A 17597-nucleotide genomic window follows, 5' to 3' on the forward strand; every position below is an offset into this window, starting at 1 on the left:
TAAAAGGTTCTCATGTTAAACAGCCTGAGTCAGGTTGGGCTTTGGAGTCAGCGCTGAAACTAAACCCCCACATACCACACATGCTTTAGGGCACAATGGCTCATTTTACAACATGCTGGCTGAAGACCGAAGTGTTTTAGTAGAACAGGGCCGGAGCACTTTAAGCATTGCTACTCTTTTCACCGCTATTGTTCTCAGACACGGGCCCGCTTAAGTTTGGCTGGGTTTAGAAGTAAGCGTGGGAGTCTGTTCGCATTAAAAGGTGCATTTAAGATAATAGTTTTTCAATAACTGGAAATTTTCTTTGCAAGTTCAGCTCCCAGAATGTGTTGCAGGTCTGAGTCATAGTCTGACAGTAGTCATAAAAAAAAAAAAATACCCAAAAAAACAACGTTACATCAGTTTCGAAACTTGAGTAATGTTTCTCGAAGCAAGAGGAAGTCGTTTGCGCTTCTGTTCCAACAGATTCCTCAACAATTTTCAATGGTCGAGCTGTTCGGTCTACTCAGACCGACTCAGAGTGTCACAGGAAAGAAGGATTAAAACGAACGGAAAATCATTTCACAAAAGTTTAATACGTGATCACCACGTAATTGTCATGATCGTAAATACCAAAATACATAGATTCATAATGCAACATCAGAGGCAATATGTACAAGAACAATGTTACAAATGTACAGGTCTTTATAAAACAAAGACATGAGCTAAAACCAGCGGCCTAAGCCTGGTAGACTGTTGTTGTGGTCAGTTCTTACATCAGCGTAACATTTAACTTTGTACAGATGTCATTAGCATAACATTTCACACTCCTCGCCCATTCAGACGGCTGGGCCGCTGAATGAAGAGACCCGTCCCCCTCCTCCCCCGTCCCCCCTGTCCCACTCCAGGGCTGTAAATGTTCAATTTCTCTCCAGCAGCCTCATTCCTTTGACACGGCGGGCAGGGTTTTACGTAGCAGTACCAGCATGTTCACATTCTTTCCTTTACAAAGGCATGTCCAAACACACCAGGCCCACTTTGTGCTTGGTAGCACCACTCATGTGGGGAAGTCCCATACCACACACACATACACGCCTCACCACGTGTTATGGGGGAACCCAGTCTAGGAGTAGAGCACAAAACGGCCATGTGTGAACATTATACACATTTTCTCTCTTCTTCTGAAAACCACACTTCCTCCAAAGTTCTGTGGCTATTAAAAGGCCACGATGGCCGTGCTCCAAGGGTTCAGGTTCTTTAGCATCTGGTCACAGCAGATCTGCCCTGACCCCGAGTCACTGTCGTCCGTTTCCGCCTCAGGCTCAGAACCCTCCTTGGTCAGAAGTCCTGAAAAACTAGAGCCGAAGATCGTGATGAGATTGGAGACGTTGCTCGTGTCCATCTCCTCGGCTTCCTCCTCAGAGGAGTTTGAGGAAGTCACTTTTGTCCGTTTTACGGGAGAGTCAGGGCCGGCTGTCTTCTCAGCACTGCGCTTCCTGTTTGAACAGGAGTGAGCTTTCGGTGGTTGCTGTGAATTCCCTTCTGAGACCGTGGCGGGGTTAGCATCCGCCTCACAGTCCGAAGAGCTCGCTTCGGCTCGTTTAGCTTCACGCCGAGATTCGCTGACCGCAGGAGATGTTGGAGAAACATCACTAGTGGAATCCTGTGAGGAAGGGTCATCTTCGGCCTGAGGTTTGAAGGATAAGGAGGAGGAGATGCCGTCTGTGGGGCCTTCCACAGCCTGGCTGGTGTGCTGAACCTCAGGGTCCTCTGGAACCACAGGAACCTCAGGATTCTGGTCGCACTCAGTCGATGAGGGCAGGGATTCCTCAGTGGCTGAAATGAGCTGCTTCTCTTGGTTGGCATCCATCAGCTCCCACTCCTTGGCCTCCACATGCTGGGTGTTGAGGCAAACCCCGCCATAGTAGTCACTCAGATACACTTGGCGGGCGCTTCTGAGCACAAGAGACACCAGGAGGTTTTTGTGCAGCTTGATGCCTCCTCGCTGAACCCGGGAATTGTAGATTTTCCCCAGGGAGATGCTCATTATCCGATGGGCCTCCACTTTATACTCCATGGTTAGGCTCGATTCAGGAACACTCGGGAAAAGCAAAATACGAGCGGTTTCAAAGTTCAGCTCCAGTCAAGAGAGGCTGTCACCACGTTTGTTCTTGTTCAGCTGTGCGTCTCATTGAAGCACGGTCCATCCACAAAAACAACAAAGCATCAAAAATGGTCCAACAGTCTTCACTAGTCTTCAGGTGGTCTGGAAATTAAAATCTAGGCTCTATTTTTAATAGAACAGACTTAAAATCCCTCTATTTTTGGAAAAATCCTGCTCCACTATAATTGCTTTAAAACCCTGAGATGTTAAATAAACCCAACAGCCACATTTCTGTGCTTTTAAGGCGTAATATTGATAATTCTGTGTTATTGGGTTGTCTTATGAGCCTGCATCACCTTCCGTACTGTCTCTCTCACCCAACAACAGCCTAGAGAGGAATGAGACCGTTTCTATATTTAGCCCGCTTTTATACCCAGACGTAACGACTACGCTGACCAATCAGATCACGCGTCGAGCGCCGCCGACGCGCTGAACCACGCCCCGCGAAACCACTTCGGACCAATCGGAACGCGGCATGCAGATTAGTCATATTTAAATACTAACGTGGGAGAATAATTTAAAGGGACCGAAATGTTTTTAGGCTGAGTAACAGAATTAATCATCAAAGGCGTCGACAATAAATATCGTAAATTGTAATAATTTTAAAAGATTTATTTATTAAATGTTTATTATTTACTGTTATTAGCTAGCTATCGTATTATGCGTATTATTTAGCTAGCTAGCACTTAAGATAGCTATAGAAACGAGCGTAGCATGCTTAAAAACACAAAACAGCGATAGATTATTAATGTAAGCCTGTAAAACTGTAATATCACGCACCTCGCCGCTATTTTAGCTGTACAGGGTTTTGTTTTTGCCCGCTCTTCAGCAAAAATGGTCGCGTCCCCTTTAATTCCCCTTGCTTTCAGCCAACATCCTGGACTGATGTAATGGTTTGTGTCTCCTACAGTCGGGTCACATGGTCCTATTGTGCAAATCCTCTGCGGTGTCTGAGCAAATGTGAATGGGAGCCGTTAGTGAGGGGGAGGGGAGGCGGTGTTTTGTTTCAAGACCCAGCTAAAGCTCAATGTGACACCGAGCTGAAATAGCTGAACGTCTCGCAAAGACCCTGCCTAATACCTCTAGCCAAATCGCAGCGGTTTCTGTGAACAACTCAAGGTTATTTTGCCGACCGAGAGCTCGATATGGGTCATGAACGATAGCCCCGCACAGGGAAAGCGGGGTATGACGTAATACGCTTTGTGTTTACACTCTGCGTGGAGGAGAGTGTGAGAGCCCCGCTGAAAAAATCCAACCCCAGCTGGTTTCGGATGGTCTGAGCTGCTCTAGGTGGCTGAAAAGCTGGTCATCCAGACGAAAACGTACCCTGGTTAATCAGTTTAGCTCTAAACCGGTATAGGATATGTATCAGTCTGACCGGCTTGACCAAGCTGGTCATATTGGTTGACTAGTTTGGTCAAACTGGCCAGGCTGGTCAACCGGCTTGGTCCAGTTGGTCATGGAATAGCTAATCCGTCAATCTCCAATGAAAACATACCCTAAGCAGGTCATACTATCGACTGGTTTGGTAAAGCTGGCTGGTTCGGTTTAGTCTAGCTGGTCATACTGGTGGACCAGCATATTCAGGCTGGTCAACCAGCTTGGTCCAGTTGGTCATGGAATAGCTTATCTATTAAACTCCAATTAAAACATACCATAAGCAGGCCATACTATCGACTGGTTTGGTCTAGCTGGTCATACTGGTGGACCAGCATATTTAGGCTGGTCAAACAGCTTGTTCCGTTTGGTCATGGAATAGCTAATCTATTAAACTCCAACGAAAACATACCCTGGTCATAATGGTGGACCTGCATGGTCCAGTTGGTCAAACTCCAATGAAAACATACCCTAAGCAGGTCATACGGTTGACTGGTTTGGTAAAGCTGGCTATCGGTTTAGTCTAGCTGGTCATACTGGTGGACCTGTTTGGTCCAGTTGGTCATAGAATAGCTAATCCATTAAACTCCAACGAAAACATACCCTAAGCAGGTCATACTGTTGACTGGTTTGGTCTTGCTGGTCATTTACGGTGGACCTGCATGGACCATTTGGCCTATAGCCTATAATCTAATCCATTAAACTAAAACATACCCAATGCTGGTCATGAGTTAGGTTGGCTTTCAGTTTGGTCATGCCAAAACAGACCTCATGCTGGACTAGTTGGGTAAAGTGGTTAACCAGTTTGCTCAAGGTGGTTATAGCGGTTGTCCAGCACCATCAAACTCCAACGAAAACACACCCTATGCTGGTAACCCATCTTGACTAGCTTGAGGTGGCCAGGCTGGGTTTTTCAGCAGGTTATCTGTGCTTTTAATCATCATCACTGCGCTACAGCACAACTTTCAGTCGTGTTCAGATGAACGAATGTGACCCCAACTATGTCTGAGTTTTTACATTGGGATTATACTGAAACTGAAATGGGTGTACTGTTGTTCAGTGCTGAGCCACAGTTGAGACATCTGTGTTGAACTACTCACAGATGCTTAAACCGAAAGGTTTTTTGGTGTGCATTTTGATCTGACCATTTAATTAACTGCACATATGCAGGAGACACAGTGGTGTGTGTTACTGGGGTACTGTGGTGTAGGTATCTCAGTTAATGAATGAGCCTCATGCATATTTAAAGCGTTTTAAGTGCTGCAGTCAGCAGTGCGTTCGGATAGAGGTGGTAACAGTGACATTCAGGAACAGTGTGACTGTGAATGGGCCTGTTCCGGGCCTACATGCATGTCCTGACTTGTTTTAAAAGTGGAAAGGTTTTGGCAGACAAGTGCAGACGAACACACAGATATGTGGTATGTAGGGTACATACAAGACATACACATAAATTGATGATTATCGTAGATTGACAGACAGATTGACTATCTGCCTGTCTGTCTAAAACTTAAAAGACAGGAATACAGACAAATAGTTAGCTAGCTAGATAGATAGATAGATAGACAGACAGACAGACAGACAGACAGATAGATAGATAGATAGATAGATAGATAGATAGATAGATAGATAGACAGACAGACAGACAGATAGATAAATAGATAAACAGTTATATATACATACAATTATATATACAGACATTTATATAGATAGACACACAGATAGATAGATAGACAGACAGACAGACAGATAGAAAGATAGACAGATAGACAGACAGACAGATAGATAGATAGATAGATAGATAGATAGATAGATAGACAGATAGACAGACAGATAGATAGAAAGATAGACAGATAGACAGACAGACAGATAGATAGATAAATAGATAGATAGATAGACAGACAGACAGACAGATAGACAGACAGATAGATAGATAGATAGATAGATAGATAGATAGACAGACAGACAGATAGACAGACAGATAGATAGATAAATAGATAGATAGACAAACAGTTATATATACAGACATTTATATAGATAGACAGACACATAGACAGACAGACAGATAGATAGATAGATAGATAGATAGACAGACAGACAGACAGATAGATAGATAGATAGATAGATAGATAGATAGATAGATAGATAGATAGATAGATAGACAGACAGATAGACAGACAGACAGACAGATAGATAAATAGATAGATAGACAAACAGTTATATATACATACAATTATATATACAGACATTTATATAGATAGACACAGATAGATAGACAGACAGACAGACAGATAGAAAGATAGATAGACAGACAGATAGACAGACAGACAGATAGATAGATAAATAGATAGATAGACAAACAGTTATATATACAGACATTTATATAGATAGACAGACACATAGACAGACAGACAGATAGATAGATAGATGGATAGACAGACAGATAGATAGATAGACAGACAGACAGATAGATAGATAGACAGACAGATAGATAGATAGATAGACAGATAGATAGACAGACGGTCAGACAGACAGACAGACGGTCAGACAGACAGACAGACGGTCAGACAGACAGATAGGCTGAGAGCTAAATAGTAACTACAGTACTCTTCAGTAATAACTCCTAATGGCGATAAAACCAGTCTGTATTCAGCGGTTTGAGAGGAACTAGTCCGTGTTAATTAATTAATTAATTGTGAATATTTAATGCTGCATTTCTGACATCACCGAGCCGCTGACCTCTACCCCGGATCGAGTAGAGGGAGTGATGGCGGAGTGCGCAGCTCTGCCCCACACATAAACAAACCCAAGCCCGCCCTCAGCGCTCTCACAGCGGCCAAGAACACTGGCACAGCCGCCGGGGTCTGGAGCATGACTTTATATCAGCAGGGCTCTTTACTGTGAGCAGCACGATGTCGATGGAAGACCCGTTTTTCGTCGTGAAAGGGTGAGTAACGCTGGCTAGCTGTTCTCGGGGAGCCAGCTAACGCTAGCTAGCTAACACGATCCAGCCTGGGCAACAATAGAAGACCATGCTGAGACCTGGGAGTCAGCTAGCTGCCTATTTCACAGCCCCTCAGCTGTATGTCCGATTAACAGTAGAGGATACTGAGTGTGTATATATATACACATAATATAGCTAGCAGTATATCTAAATAAGCTATTTTCCATTTACTCACGTAAACACGTGCTATGGGTGCTAGCTCGCCTGTTCACTGAGCCTGAGAGCTTAGCTGATAGTCCATTAGATTGCTTTAACATCCGTGTTTTTGCTTCATTAAAGCTTCATGTTTCAATTTAGACAAGTCCCTTCGTCTCCACCAGGCTTTACTTAACATATCCCACATGGACAAAAGTATTGGGACAGCAACTGCTTGATTTATGCCTCTGCTCTGTCTCTACTGTCCAGAGAAGAAGCCTGTCTAATAGATCTTGTAGGAGGAACATTGCTGTGAGGATTAGATTGCATTCAGCAACAAGAGCAGTAGCTAGTGAGGTCAGAATATTGGATGATCACCACCCCACCTCATCATCCCCAACTCATCCCATTCAGAAGTACTGGATGGAGCTCCTCCACCATCATTCCAGAGATCACTAGTTCAATGCTGGGGGGCTTTATGCCCCTCTATTTGCTCTAGAGAGTCCTTTTCTACATGCATTAATTCAAAAGGGTGTCCACAAACATTTGGACATACAGTGTACTTGCATCTAATGGTTCTCTATTAACTTTACTTGAGCTTATATGTGTGTTTCTTAAGCCTGTTTAATCAGTTTAGCTCTAAACCGGTATAGGATATGTTTTCGTTGGAGTTTGATGGACTAGCAGGTCTATCAGCCTGACCGGCTTGACCAAGCTGGTCATATTGGTTGACTAGTTTGGTCAAACTGGTCAATCTGATGGTCAGGCTGGTCAACCGGCTTGGTCCAGTTGGTCATAGAATAGCTAATCCATCAAACTGCAGCGAAAACATACCCTAAGCAGGCCATGCTGTTGACTGGTTTGGTCTAGCTGGTAATACTGGTGGACCAGCATGGACCAGTTGGTCATGCTGTTGACTGGTTTGGTAAATCTGGCTTTCGGTTTAGTCTAGCTGGACATTCTTGTGGACCAGCATATACCCCAACTTTATACCCCTTTATTTGCTCTAGAGTCCTTTTCTACATGCATTCATTCAAAAGGGTGTCCACAAACATTTGGCCATATGCGTGTAATGGTGTTCTGTAATGTTCTTAAATATTGCGTTTTTGTCCACATTTATTAAGTCCAGAATGAAGTTCTTCTCCATCAGCTGGGTATGTGCTTCAGCATGCCCAGCATTCAGATCCTCTTTATCAATTCACACTATTTTGAATATCCTTCTTGTTTATATGAAATCATATGTCCCTGTGCTTAGAGAGGTCCAGAAGGCTGTCAACACAGCGCAAGGTCTGCACCAGAGATGGAGTGAGCTACTACAGGATCCTGGTGGTGCCACCAAGGAGGAGATTGACTGGACCACCAATGAGTTGAGGAACAGCCTGAGGTCCATTGAGTGGGACCTGGAGGACTTGGATGAGACTATTAATATCCTTATCATGCTCTTCAGATCAGAGAAATGTTATTTATGGTTATGCTGGTTCCTGATGCTGCTTTATACGAAGCCTTAACACTGATTTTCAAGTATTGTAGAAGCAAATCCAAGGAAGTTCAACCTCGATGCTTTAGAGTTGAGCAAGCGGAAGGCCTTCATCACCAGCACGAGGCAGACTGTGAGGGTGGGTTAACTTCTTACGCTGCTGATTATCTGTATATACAACCCTGATTTGGTAGCTCATCACATCCTTCCGTTCTGTAGGAGATGAAGGACCACATGGCTAGCCCAATGGCAGTATCCATAGCCGACAAGAAAACCAGACAGGTGTGTATGTTTCTCCCACTAGCTGGAATTACAGGAATTAAGTACCCTTACTGTTGTGATGAAAGCGAATTACTCTGAATAGAGTTCCAGTGACGTGGTGTTGGACCTATTTGTAGTATTTGTGTTCGTTTACTACGCCACAGCTGTGTTACAAGTACATGTAGTATTTCAATCTGTGATGTATGCTGTCTGATTTCTGTTTAAGACTCTGTTGGGAGATGGAGGGTCTCATGGTCCAATTTGGCAACCAGGACGAGGAGGAGGAGGAGGAGGAGGAGGAGGAGGAGGAGACGACGACAGGTATACCCGGCTGGACCGAGAGCTCCAGACAGCTAACTCCCACTTCATCGAGGAGCAACAGACTCAGCAGCAGGTAATATGTACAAAACATGGAGGTATGTACAGTCTTGGACAACAGTCATTAGACAGGACACATTTAAATATTACAAATTCAACTTTCAACAAAAGTTTAATGGTTTTTCCTATTATTTCAAGAAGTCTAGCATTTTAAATGCCAAAAATATAACTATAATATTATTTGGTTTTCTGACTTGAAATTTGGGCTTAACTTTTGAAATCAGATTCATTCCAAGTCATTTAACACCTTTATTGCTTTTTAGCTTTCCCTTTTTTTAAGCATTACCTACTGATCTAACATTTCTACACTTTTAATTACGGCTACATTTTTGTATTTTCAGTTTATACAGTCATCAGTTACCAGATTTATATGATTATTATATTTGTAATGCTTTTGATCTGTAATTCTGAGCTTTGAAGGGTCAAGCATAATTTAATAGATAATGTTATAACATGGTAATTCACTGTTAACAGTTTGCTAAATAATGAGACTGGTTTGTGTGTGTCTGTGTTGGTTGATAGCTCATAGCGGAGCAGCAGGATGAGCAGTTAGAGCTGGTGTCGGGGACCATCGGTGTGCTGAAGAACATGTCTCAAAGGATTGGGCAGGAGCTGGATGAACAGGCAGTGTAAGCACGTTTAGATGAGTGTGACTGAGCTTGAACATTTTCTGAATTCACAAGGCAACCAGATGTGAAGGACAGAAGGGCAGTCATTACACAAGTGGAAAAAATATATTTAACATGATTTTGAAGTTATATATTGATTAACATATATCTTCTTAAAATATAAAGGTAAATGTGCATGTATCGGTCACTGTACAGCATACAGCGAAATGTGTCCTCTGCATTTTACCCATCTATGGTAGTGAATACATACACACACACACACACACACTTGAACTAGGGGCAGTAAGCGCACACACCCACACCAGCCAACTCCAGCGCCTTTGGAGCAAAGAGGGTGAAGGGCCTTGCTTAAGGGCCCAACAGTGACAGGCTTGCCGAACCCAGGTATCAAACCCACCACCCTGTCATCAACAGCCTGGAGCTCTAACCGCTGAGCCACTACTGCCACAGAGAAGATATGACAAATTATACATCATAATATTTCATTTCTTTGCCATTTGATTTGTGAAAACAGAAAATCATATGTATATCAAAATACTCTAAAATATTTTATTATTTTAGCAAAACTAATTTAGCCTTTTAGCTGGTCTGACCCTTTAGTTGGTCAGTTTTGTAGAAGTACTGACCATGTCTAGAATGTCCACTGAGAAGTGTTTTGAATTTTGATGTAATATAAGATATCGTCATAATGCTTTCTCATGATCAATAACACTTCCCTTGACTGTTTCACAGCATGCTTGACGATTTCTCTCATGAGATGGACAACACTCAGTCTAGACTGGATAACGTGATGAAGAAGTTGGCCAAAGTGTCCCACATGACTAGTGGTGAGTAAACGAAGAGTTCTTCAGGTCCCTTCACACCAGGTCTGCTTATTATGGTTAAGCGAAAATCATTAAGCTTAAAAATACCAAACACTCATCTTTTAGATGCGCTTTGATTTAGTGAGCTGACACTGACGCCTGGGTGGATTGATAGAACATGGTCATGGGAGTGAATTCAGCCATGAATTGGCTTCCTGTTCAGAACCACCCCTGGCTTCCTGAAGTCAAGAGGGGTTACAGACTGGAGCGGAAGGAAAGTCAGGGCTAGCTTGTGATGGCACTCCCTTATATGGCATCAGATGATAAGCACAGGAAGTTTGACCTTGGGGACTCTCAAAGGAAGCTCTTGGTTGAGAGAACAAGAATGAAATGGCGCAAAATTTTCGGTCAGGCAGGCAGCGTTAGAAAAGCACACGGGGACAAAATGTTCAAATAATAGCAAACTGCGAATTTACCAAAATAACAAACAACGAAAAATAATAGGTAAACACATTCAAACAAATTCCTAAAAGTGATCCAAATTGTCAAATTGTTTTATTAGAAATCACAATTTTAATGTTGAATGAACATGTGTAAATACTAAGGTTTCTAAAGGAGGGATTTAAACTCTGAATTTCAAAAATGATTTTCAAAAGAAAACTGAGTTTCATTCTTAAAGATACATTTTAAAAAGTGCGTTTAGTTTCTCTATTACTTAGAATTTCATATTCTCCGTAAGTCAATTTATGACTTATTTTCTGGGTTAATGAAAACTGTTCCCAAGATCACAGAATTTCTAGAGATTCTGTGTTTGTTTGTTTGTTTTTTTTATTGTGAATCTAAAAATGTAAGAAGAAAGAGGCTGAAATCTTTTAATAAACTGATTTAATAAAATGGCTTCAGTTTAAACAAGTGCGGGGCGAAATGATCTTAAATCAGTATCACAATTAAATAAACATTTTACCCAGATTACGATTAATGAACAATTATTATATAATTAATATGCTTCTCAAGTAGCTCAGTGTTTGAGTTCTTCTCAAGTGTTGCTTCCAAATATTTGAGATAATCAACATGGGCAAGATTACGTTATTAAGAGGTTCTGAATGTTAGTTTTGATTAATTTTCATCTATTTGTCCTGCTTTAATCTCAAGAGTTTATGCTTCTATTCTACTCTTACTCCTAAATATATTATTTACGAATTAGATAAGAAATGACAAAATAATGTTTTGTAATTCTGAATGAGTTACTGAATGATTTTCCAGTTGTTAATAAATAATGAAAAGCTATTATTAAACAGCTAATAATAATTAGTGAATAGTTTTTGATAGAATACAATTTTTTTATTACATTTTGAAATTGTGATACACTGTGCATTATATTTTAAATAAACTGGTGAACCATTGATGTCCTGGTAAAAAATGATCAGATTTGTGACCAAAATTATTAATGGTTGTTTAGATCAGGTGACTTCCACAGAAGCACTGGACCTGTGATTGGTTAGGGTGTACACAGCATGCAGTGAGCAACACTGTGATTAGTTAAAGGCTTTATTTGGTTTCTTGAAGGTTATGTATTGTGGTATCGATTATTTAAAAAAAAAAACACTTAAATAAATAAATAAATACTGAATATTAAGTATTGGGTTAAATGGGCTAAACACATAATTAAATGTAAATGATTAATTATGAGTAAATTTCAGTTCAAAACGTAATAATAACTTTCAATATTTCATATTTTTCACATTCCACTTTCTATCTCTGTAATCCTCCCATTGACGATCTTCATCACAACATCGGTGGGTGGGTTGATGTAGCCGACCGTGCTTATGTCTAATTCCTGAACTCTGTCTCCGCAGACCGACGGCAGTGGTGTGCTATTGGCGTTCTGTTGGCCATCCTGTTTGTTGTGATCATCCTGTTAATTGTTCTGTGAGCGGCACTCAGCCCCCCAAACACTACAGCTTTCCTCACCTGCGCGGAAGGATCGACGAAAACAAAACAAGGTGCTTTGGGGAAAGGAAACCACCTTCTTCTCCAGTCCTTACTCCGTCACACTGTCGGCTGCTGAGCATTACGCTTCTCTTGTTACTTTTTTTTTAGGCAACTCCAAAATGCCACCGCTGTGGTACTTCTGCTTGTTCATCTGTAAATATCCAGTATTTGTTCCGTTTTGGTTTGTTTGGTTTTGGTTTGTTTTGAAGCCTGAACCCAGAAGGCTTGTCCTCGAGTGGTCTGCATCACTTACTTTTTCTGTAAGTGTGTTGCTGCGACATGGATGACGTGGCGTTGGGTCTTCGTGTCTTAGTGAAGCTCTAAAATGTGCTCTGCTTTCTGATTTTACGACCCTTCGTGTTATTAATAGACTTACTGAAGTGATGTATTGAGGTAATAACCGTTTATTTTAATCACAATTCTAGGGCTACTGTTTACTCATTCGCTTCCTGTCCTGCTTAACTTTAGAGATGGCTGTATGTTTGCTATGGTTATTAAGTAATAACTAATGTTGTTAAGACTGTACTAAACACTGGAGTTCCCGAGCTTTGGAACCGGATTATTTCCTAACTGCACTAACATTTACGTTAACCACTTATCTCCTGAATTCAGTCTTGATTTTTTTTTACGTGTTCTTGATGATCTGCGCTAGGTTGGAAATGTTTATTGATGGACACTAGTGATAAAACTGCTTCTCAGAATGAAAGAGAGAGAGAATCAGTGGTATCTTTCTGCAGCTGGTTGAAGTTTGGAAATCCTCTAATGTACTTCAGGCTAAATAAGCTTGATCGCCCCTGACTGAATACTGTTTACTGATGAGTTTGGAAGATGAGCGCTTCTTCGGGTCGCCTGTAACCCATATGGACTTGCCAGATTAGTGTGGGATTTCGTGTAAGCAGGAGATGGAGCTCCTGCTACACTAGAAATGTTCAAAAACTTCAACGTAGAGGTGTAGACATAGCGTGCAACGGACTTTATGCTCGGGTTGAAGCCTGCTTGGAACCAAAACTAGGACCGGGTTCTGGGTAGTTTTGTTTTGGACCGTTTCAGAGCGGTTATCTAGTAGAGCCACAGTATTCCTCCACCACATTTCACACTCATTTCAAAGTGTCTTGGTTTTTGCACTTGATTCACTCATTTAGTGTTTTTGAAGGTCTTCCATGCGTGTCTTTGTGAGTTAGCTTGATTCGAAACTGAAGCAGCAGTGAAACTGGACACTGATCAGCCACCGCATTAAAACCACCTGCCTAATACTGTGATAAACATTTAAACCCATCATGGCTTCCAGAAGACCTCTAAAGGTGTCCTGCTGTGGTATCTGGAGCACCAAGACTAAATCCTGTAAGTTGTGAGGTGGGACCTCCATGAGCATCAATGCCCCTTATGTGCCCATGCTCCTTGGTTGTTTTTTTTAAAGAGCACTTTTTTGGTGGGTACTGACCACTGCATATCAGGAACACCCCACAAGACCTGCCTGATGTTTTGGAGATGTTCTGATCAGAACCAGTCATCAGCTAGAACAAAGTTTGATTCTTGTCAAAGTGTCTCGGATTCTTACGCTTGTCCATTTTTCTCCTACCAACAACACAACGCCTCAAAAGACATTGGGTCCCTTTGGAACCAGAGAATGTTATTCACACCACTTGGCAGTGGTTTTAATGTTCTGGCTGATTGGTGAAAGTTCATACATTCAACAAAGAGACCGTTCAAAGTGTTACTTAATTCTAGTTGTTAAACTTAATGTGCATGAATAGTACAATCATCCAGTAAAATATGAATAGTATAATGAATAGTACAATCATCCAGTAAAATAAGTATGATATTTTACCCCTCTGTTATCGATCAGCGGGACACTTTCACTGCTTACAGGCTACCAATCAGATTGCTGCATACTGATTACGTCCATACTTAAGTTTTCCCTCCTTTTTTTTTTTTTTTTTTGCATTTTTTATTTTTTATTTTATTTAAATATATTCAATAATCACACACACCTGAATATTTATGCTTGTATGAAACTGACTGTGGTTCTAAAAGCTGGAGTAGACGTGTAGGATAGGAACTGCTCGTCCTCCCGCCCTCTTTCGTTAATTCACTACGTTGATCCGTCAAGTTAAGTGGCACTTTAGCATTAAACACTAATGCAAACACTTTCCAGTTTAAAATGCAATACATAAAACATCCCGGTTGTCACTATAGAGGTCACATAGAACCCCCTCCTTTTTTTTTTACACTATATGGACAAAAGTATTTGGACATCTGCTCATTCAATGTTTCTTCTGAAATCAAAGTCATTATAAAGAGCTGATCCTGCTTTTGCTGGGGTAACTGTCTCAACTGTCCAGGGGAGAAGACTTTCGACTAGATTTTGAAGCTTGAGTATTACTGTGAGGATTTGATTGCATTCAGCGACAAGCGCATTAGTGGGGTCAGGATGTTGGATGGAAGATCACCACCCCACCTCATCATCCCCAGTTCCCCCAACTCATCCCATCCAAAAGTATTGAATGGAGCACCACCACCATCATTCCAGAGAACACAGTTCTTCTTCCACTGCTCCACAGCTCAATGCTGCTGGGGGGGGGGGGGGGGGGGCTTTATATCCCTCTAGCCCACACCTGGCATTAGGCAGCATGGAGCCAATAGGTTCATGTTTATTAATCTGCTCCAGAAAGTCCTAATCTGTTGGCAGTGCTTCTGTACAGGGGCTCGACAAGTGTGTGTGTGTGCAACTTTTAAGCAGCTAAATGCATTCATTAGAAGGGGTGTCCACAAACATTTGGACATACAGTGTATCTGTGCAAAAAGGTGTTGTATTTAAAAAGTATTTGTATCAGTATTGCTATCAGTATCTGATCAAACTGAAATTAGTTGTATACCCATCTCTACAAAACACCCTGAGCTGTTTGGGTTGTATGTTCATAGTTCTGGTGTCAGATAAGATGATGTTCCTCAAGTCCTAATTATGAGAGCACTTTGGCCTTGAGTCAGAGTTCGTTTCTGTTCCAGAGCATCTTCCAAACTGTGCTATATCTTCTATAAAAATGTGAACATTTTAAAGGCTTAAGTTTCAAAATATGGAGATCACATGATAAAAGCAATAATAAGAGATTTCTATTCTGAGCAAATTATGAAATTATGACAAATGATGTTAGATGAAGGCAGCTGAAGGCCTGTTTTACTTGTGTTTTCTCAGAGGTTCCTTCCTGTTCATCGTGACAAACCGTGTGATCAGCAGTGAGTCTGTCAGTTGTGGCACTGAGAGCTCTGCTAGTGGCTCTGTTAAGATGATGTATAAGTAGTCCAACAATGGCCTGACTAGATAACTGTCCATCTGCACCTGGATTCTTTTTATTTCCTGGGTGGATTTTGGAGTATTGGACAGCATATCAACCAATGAAGTATCAACCAGAAGCTGCTGTGAAGTATAGAACACTATGGAGCTAGTGCCTTAGTATGACGTACAGTTAATTCAGTCAGTCTTGCGAGCAGAAGGGTGTGTGTGTGTGTGTGTGTGTGTGTGTGTGTGTGTGTGTGTGTGTGTGTGTGTGTGTGTGTGTGTGTGTGTGTGTGTGTGTGTGTGTGTGTGCACACATAAGGAACCCAAGCATGATTTCTTGTTGAGGAGTTTTCACGGTGCTTAAAGGACCCATATCATCGACTTTTAAAAAATTATTATTATTTAAATAAAAGTTGAACGTAGTATGTAAACATTGCATACTCCATAAATATACAAATTAAGCCCCTTTTAAAATCGTTGTTTTTGTGATGTCAGAAAAAAGACATTTGCATTAATCCGCCTATTCATCCAACAACAGTTTAGCCCCGCCCACTCACTCTGAAGTTATAAGGAGTGTTTCAGTCGGGCTGCTTTATGAATGAGGCACCAAATACAAGGCAGCCAATCAGAACAGAGATATTTTACATGCATCAGTCTAAAAAAAAAAATAAAAAAAAGACAGCCTGTTTAGTTCGACATGCTTAAAAATAAAGCATCTACCAAGGGTTTCTTTTAATCAAAAAAACAAAAAAAAAAAACACACTTTTGAGATGTGGGAAGAACCTTTACGTGACAGAGACTCCATGGTTCTATATGGGACAAAAAGTGGTTCTTTAATGGTGCTGCTTAGAGAACCATTTGTAGCACCTTTATTTTTAAGAGTGTACGGGATAAGGGGAGGTTGGAAAAGGTTATTAATGTAATGTAATGTAATTGGGGACAAATGTGGGTTATGGGCTCTTTAAGCAGGTATACAAGTGCTTGATGGGTAGTAGGCTGGTGCGTTTATGTCTATAAAGACCCCTGTTCACGTTTAATTTTGTTTACATGGTAGATTATCCTACTTTTAGCAGGTTCTAACGGAACGGTTTTACTGTTAGTTTGTTGTGTCTTTCTTTTAATATTTGTTTTCATCCAGTTTTAGGCAATCCTAGCATTTCAGTATGAGATAAGGACAGGCAGAACGTCATACAGGGAGTTTCAGATGAATATAAGAATCCGATTTTTGTACAGGTTTTGTCCTGAAAGATACAGACAGACAGAAATAGTCTTTATTGTTTGTTTGTTTTCACAATCTAAGGCTTAATTATAGCTAATTAGCCTCAAGTCCGAGTTTTCCCTTTGTTAGGCATTGTAACGATACAAAGAAAACCATGATCTTAAATTGCACAATCAAGTCACTGCTCGTGAGGACCGGTGACCGGGTGGAGAGAATATGGTAGCGAATGGGCTTTTGTTATTCCGTGTAGTCCGAGTGTCGTTTCTGCGTGTTAGTTTGATGTATTTGTTTGAGAGAATGAACTGATGTCCTCTTGTTTCCCTCGTTTGACTCCCTCCTCATCCTCCCGACCCCATTTTGAGATTCAACCCTGTGTTTCATGCACTGTGTGGAAATTGATTTCCATTGAATCCATTAAAAGCAGAAAACTGCTAAATGCTCGTGGTGTCGACTGAGTTCTTCTAGCGTCCTTTAGTTATGCCTGCGCTGAGTGGACATAGCAGATGGAGATAAGTGTGTTCGCTGACCGCAATAACTGTAAGTTGTGAGGTGGGGCCTCCGTGAGCATGACCGGAACCCATGACCAAGGTGCTTGAAAAGCTGGTCACCCAGTTTAAAAACATACTCTATGCTGCTCAGCCATAACATTAAAACCACCTAATGTTGTGTAGATGCACCTTGTGCTGCCAAAACAGCTCTGACCTGTGAAGGCATGCACTCAGCAGGACTGCTAAACTCCTGTAAGTGGTGAGGTGGGACCTCCATGAGCGTCAGTGAGCCTCCTGTAGCTGCATCACTGATTGTTGGTCCTTATAGTACCTTTGGTAGATGCTGACCACTGCGTACTGGGAACACCCCACAAGACCTGCCTGATGTTCTGGAGATGTTCTGACCCAGTCATCGTC

At 41.5% G+C, this 17597-nt stretch overlaps 2 protein-coding genes across 2 annotated transcripts; one reads left to right on the forward strand and one right to left on the reverse strand.

The window, feature by feature from the left end:
- Nucleotides 1-556: 556 nt before the first annotated feature.
- On the reverse strand, nt 557-2603 carry ier5 (immediate early response 5). The gene has a single exon (XM_072660399.1). The coding sequence runs from the start codon at nt 2054-2056 to the stop codon at nt 1196-1198; it is 861 nt and encodes a 286-aa protein (XP_072516500.1). The 5' UTR covers nt 2057-2603; the 3' UTR covers nt 557-1195.
- A 3671-nt stretch (nt 2604-6274) lies between these two features.
- On the forward strand, nt 6275-14782 carry stx6 (syntaxin 6). The gene is made up of 8 exons (XM_072660546.1): nt 6275-6464; nt 7912-8080; nt 8177-8272; nt 8353-8415; nt 8621-8788; nt 9295-9401; nt 10134-10228; nt 12061-14782. The coding sequence occupies exons 1-8, from the start codon at nt 6430-6432 to the stop codon at nt 12135-12137; spliced, it is 810 nt and encodes a 269-aa protein (XP_072516647.1). The 5' UTR covers nt 6275-6429; the 3' UTR covers nt 12138-14782.
- The last annotated feature ends 2815 nt before the right edge of the window (nt 14783-17597 follow it).

This window comes from Salminus brasiliensis, chromosome 17 (genome assembly GCF_030463535.1).
Source record: "Salminus brasiliensis chromosome 17, fSalBra1.hap2, whole genome shotgun sequence".
NCBI lineage: Eukaryota > Metazoa > Chordata > Actinopteri > Characiformes > Bryconidae > Salminus > Salminus brasiliensis.

What these genes read in the sequence shown, in the direction of transcription:
- stx6 (XM_072660546.1), top strand. Translation starts at nt 6,430, where the DNA reads ATGTCGATGGAAGACCCGTTTTTCGTCGTGAAAGG. An exon ending in GCACGAGGCAGACTGTGAGG is followed by an intron (nt 8,273 to 8,352) that starts GTGGGTTAACTT and finishes TCCGTTCTGTAG; the next exon opens with GAGATGAAGGACCACATGGC. An exon ending in GAGCTGGATGAACAGGCAGT is followed by an intron (nt 9,402 to 10,133) that starts GTAAGCACGTTT and finishes ACTGTTTCACAG; the next exon opens with CATGCTTGACGATTTCTCTC.
- ier5 (XM_072660399.1), bottom strand. Translation starts at nt 2,056, where the DNA reads ATGGAGTATAAAGTGGAGGCCCATCGGATAATGAGCATCTCCCTGGGG.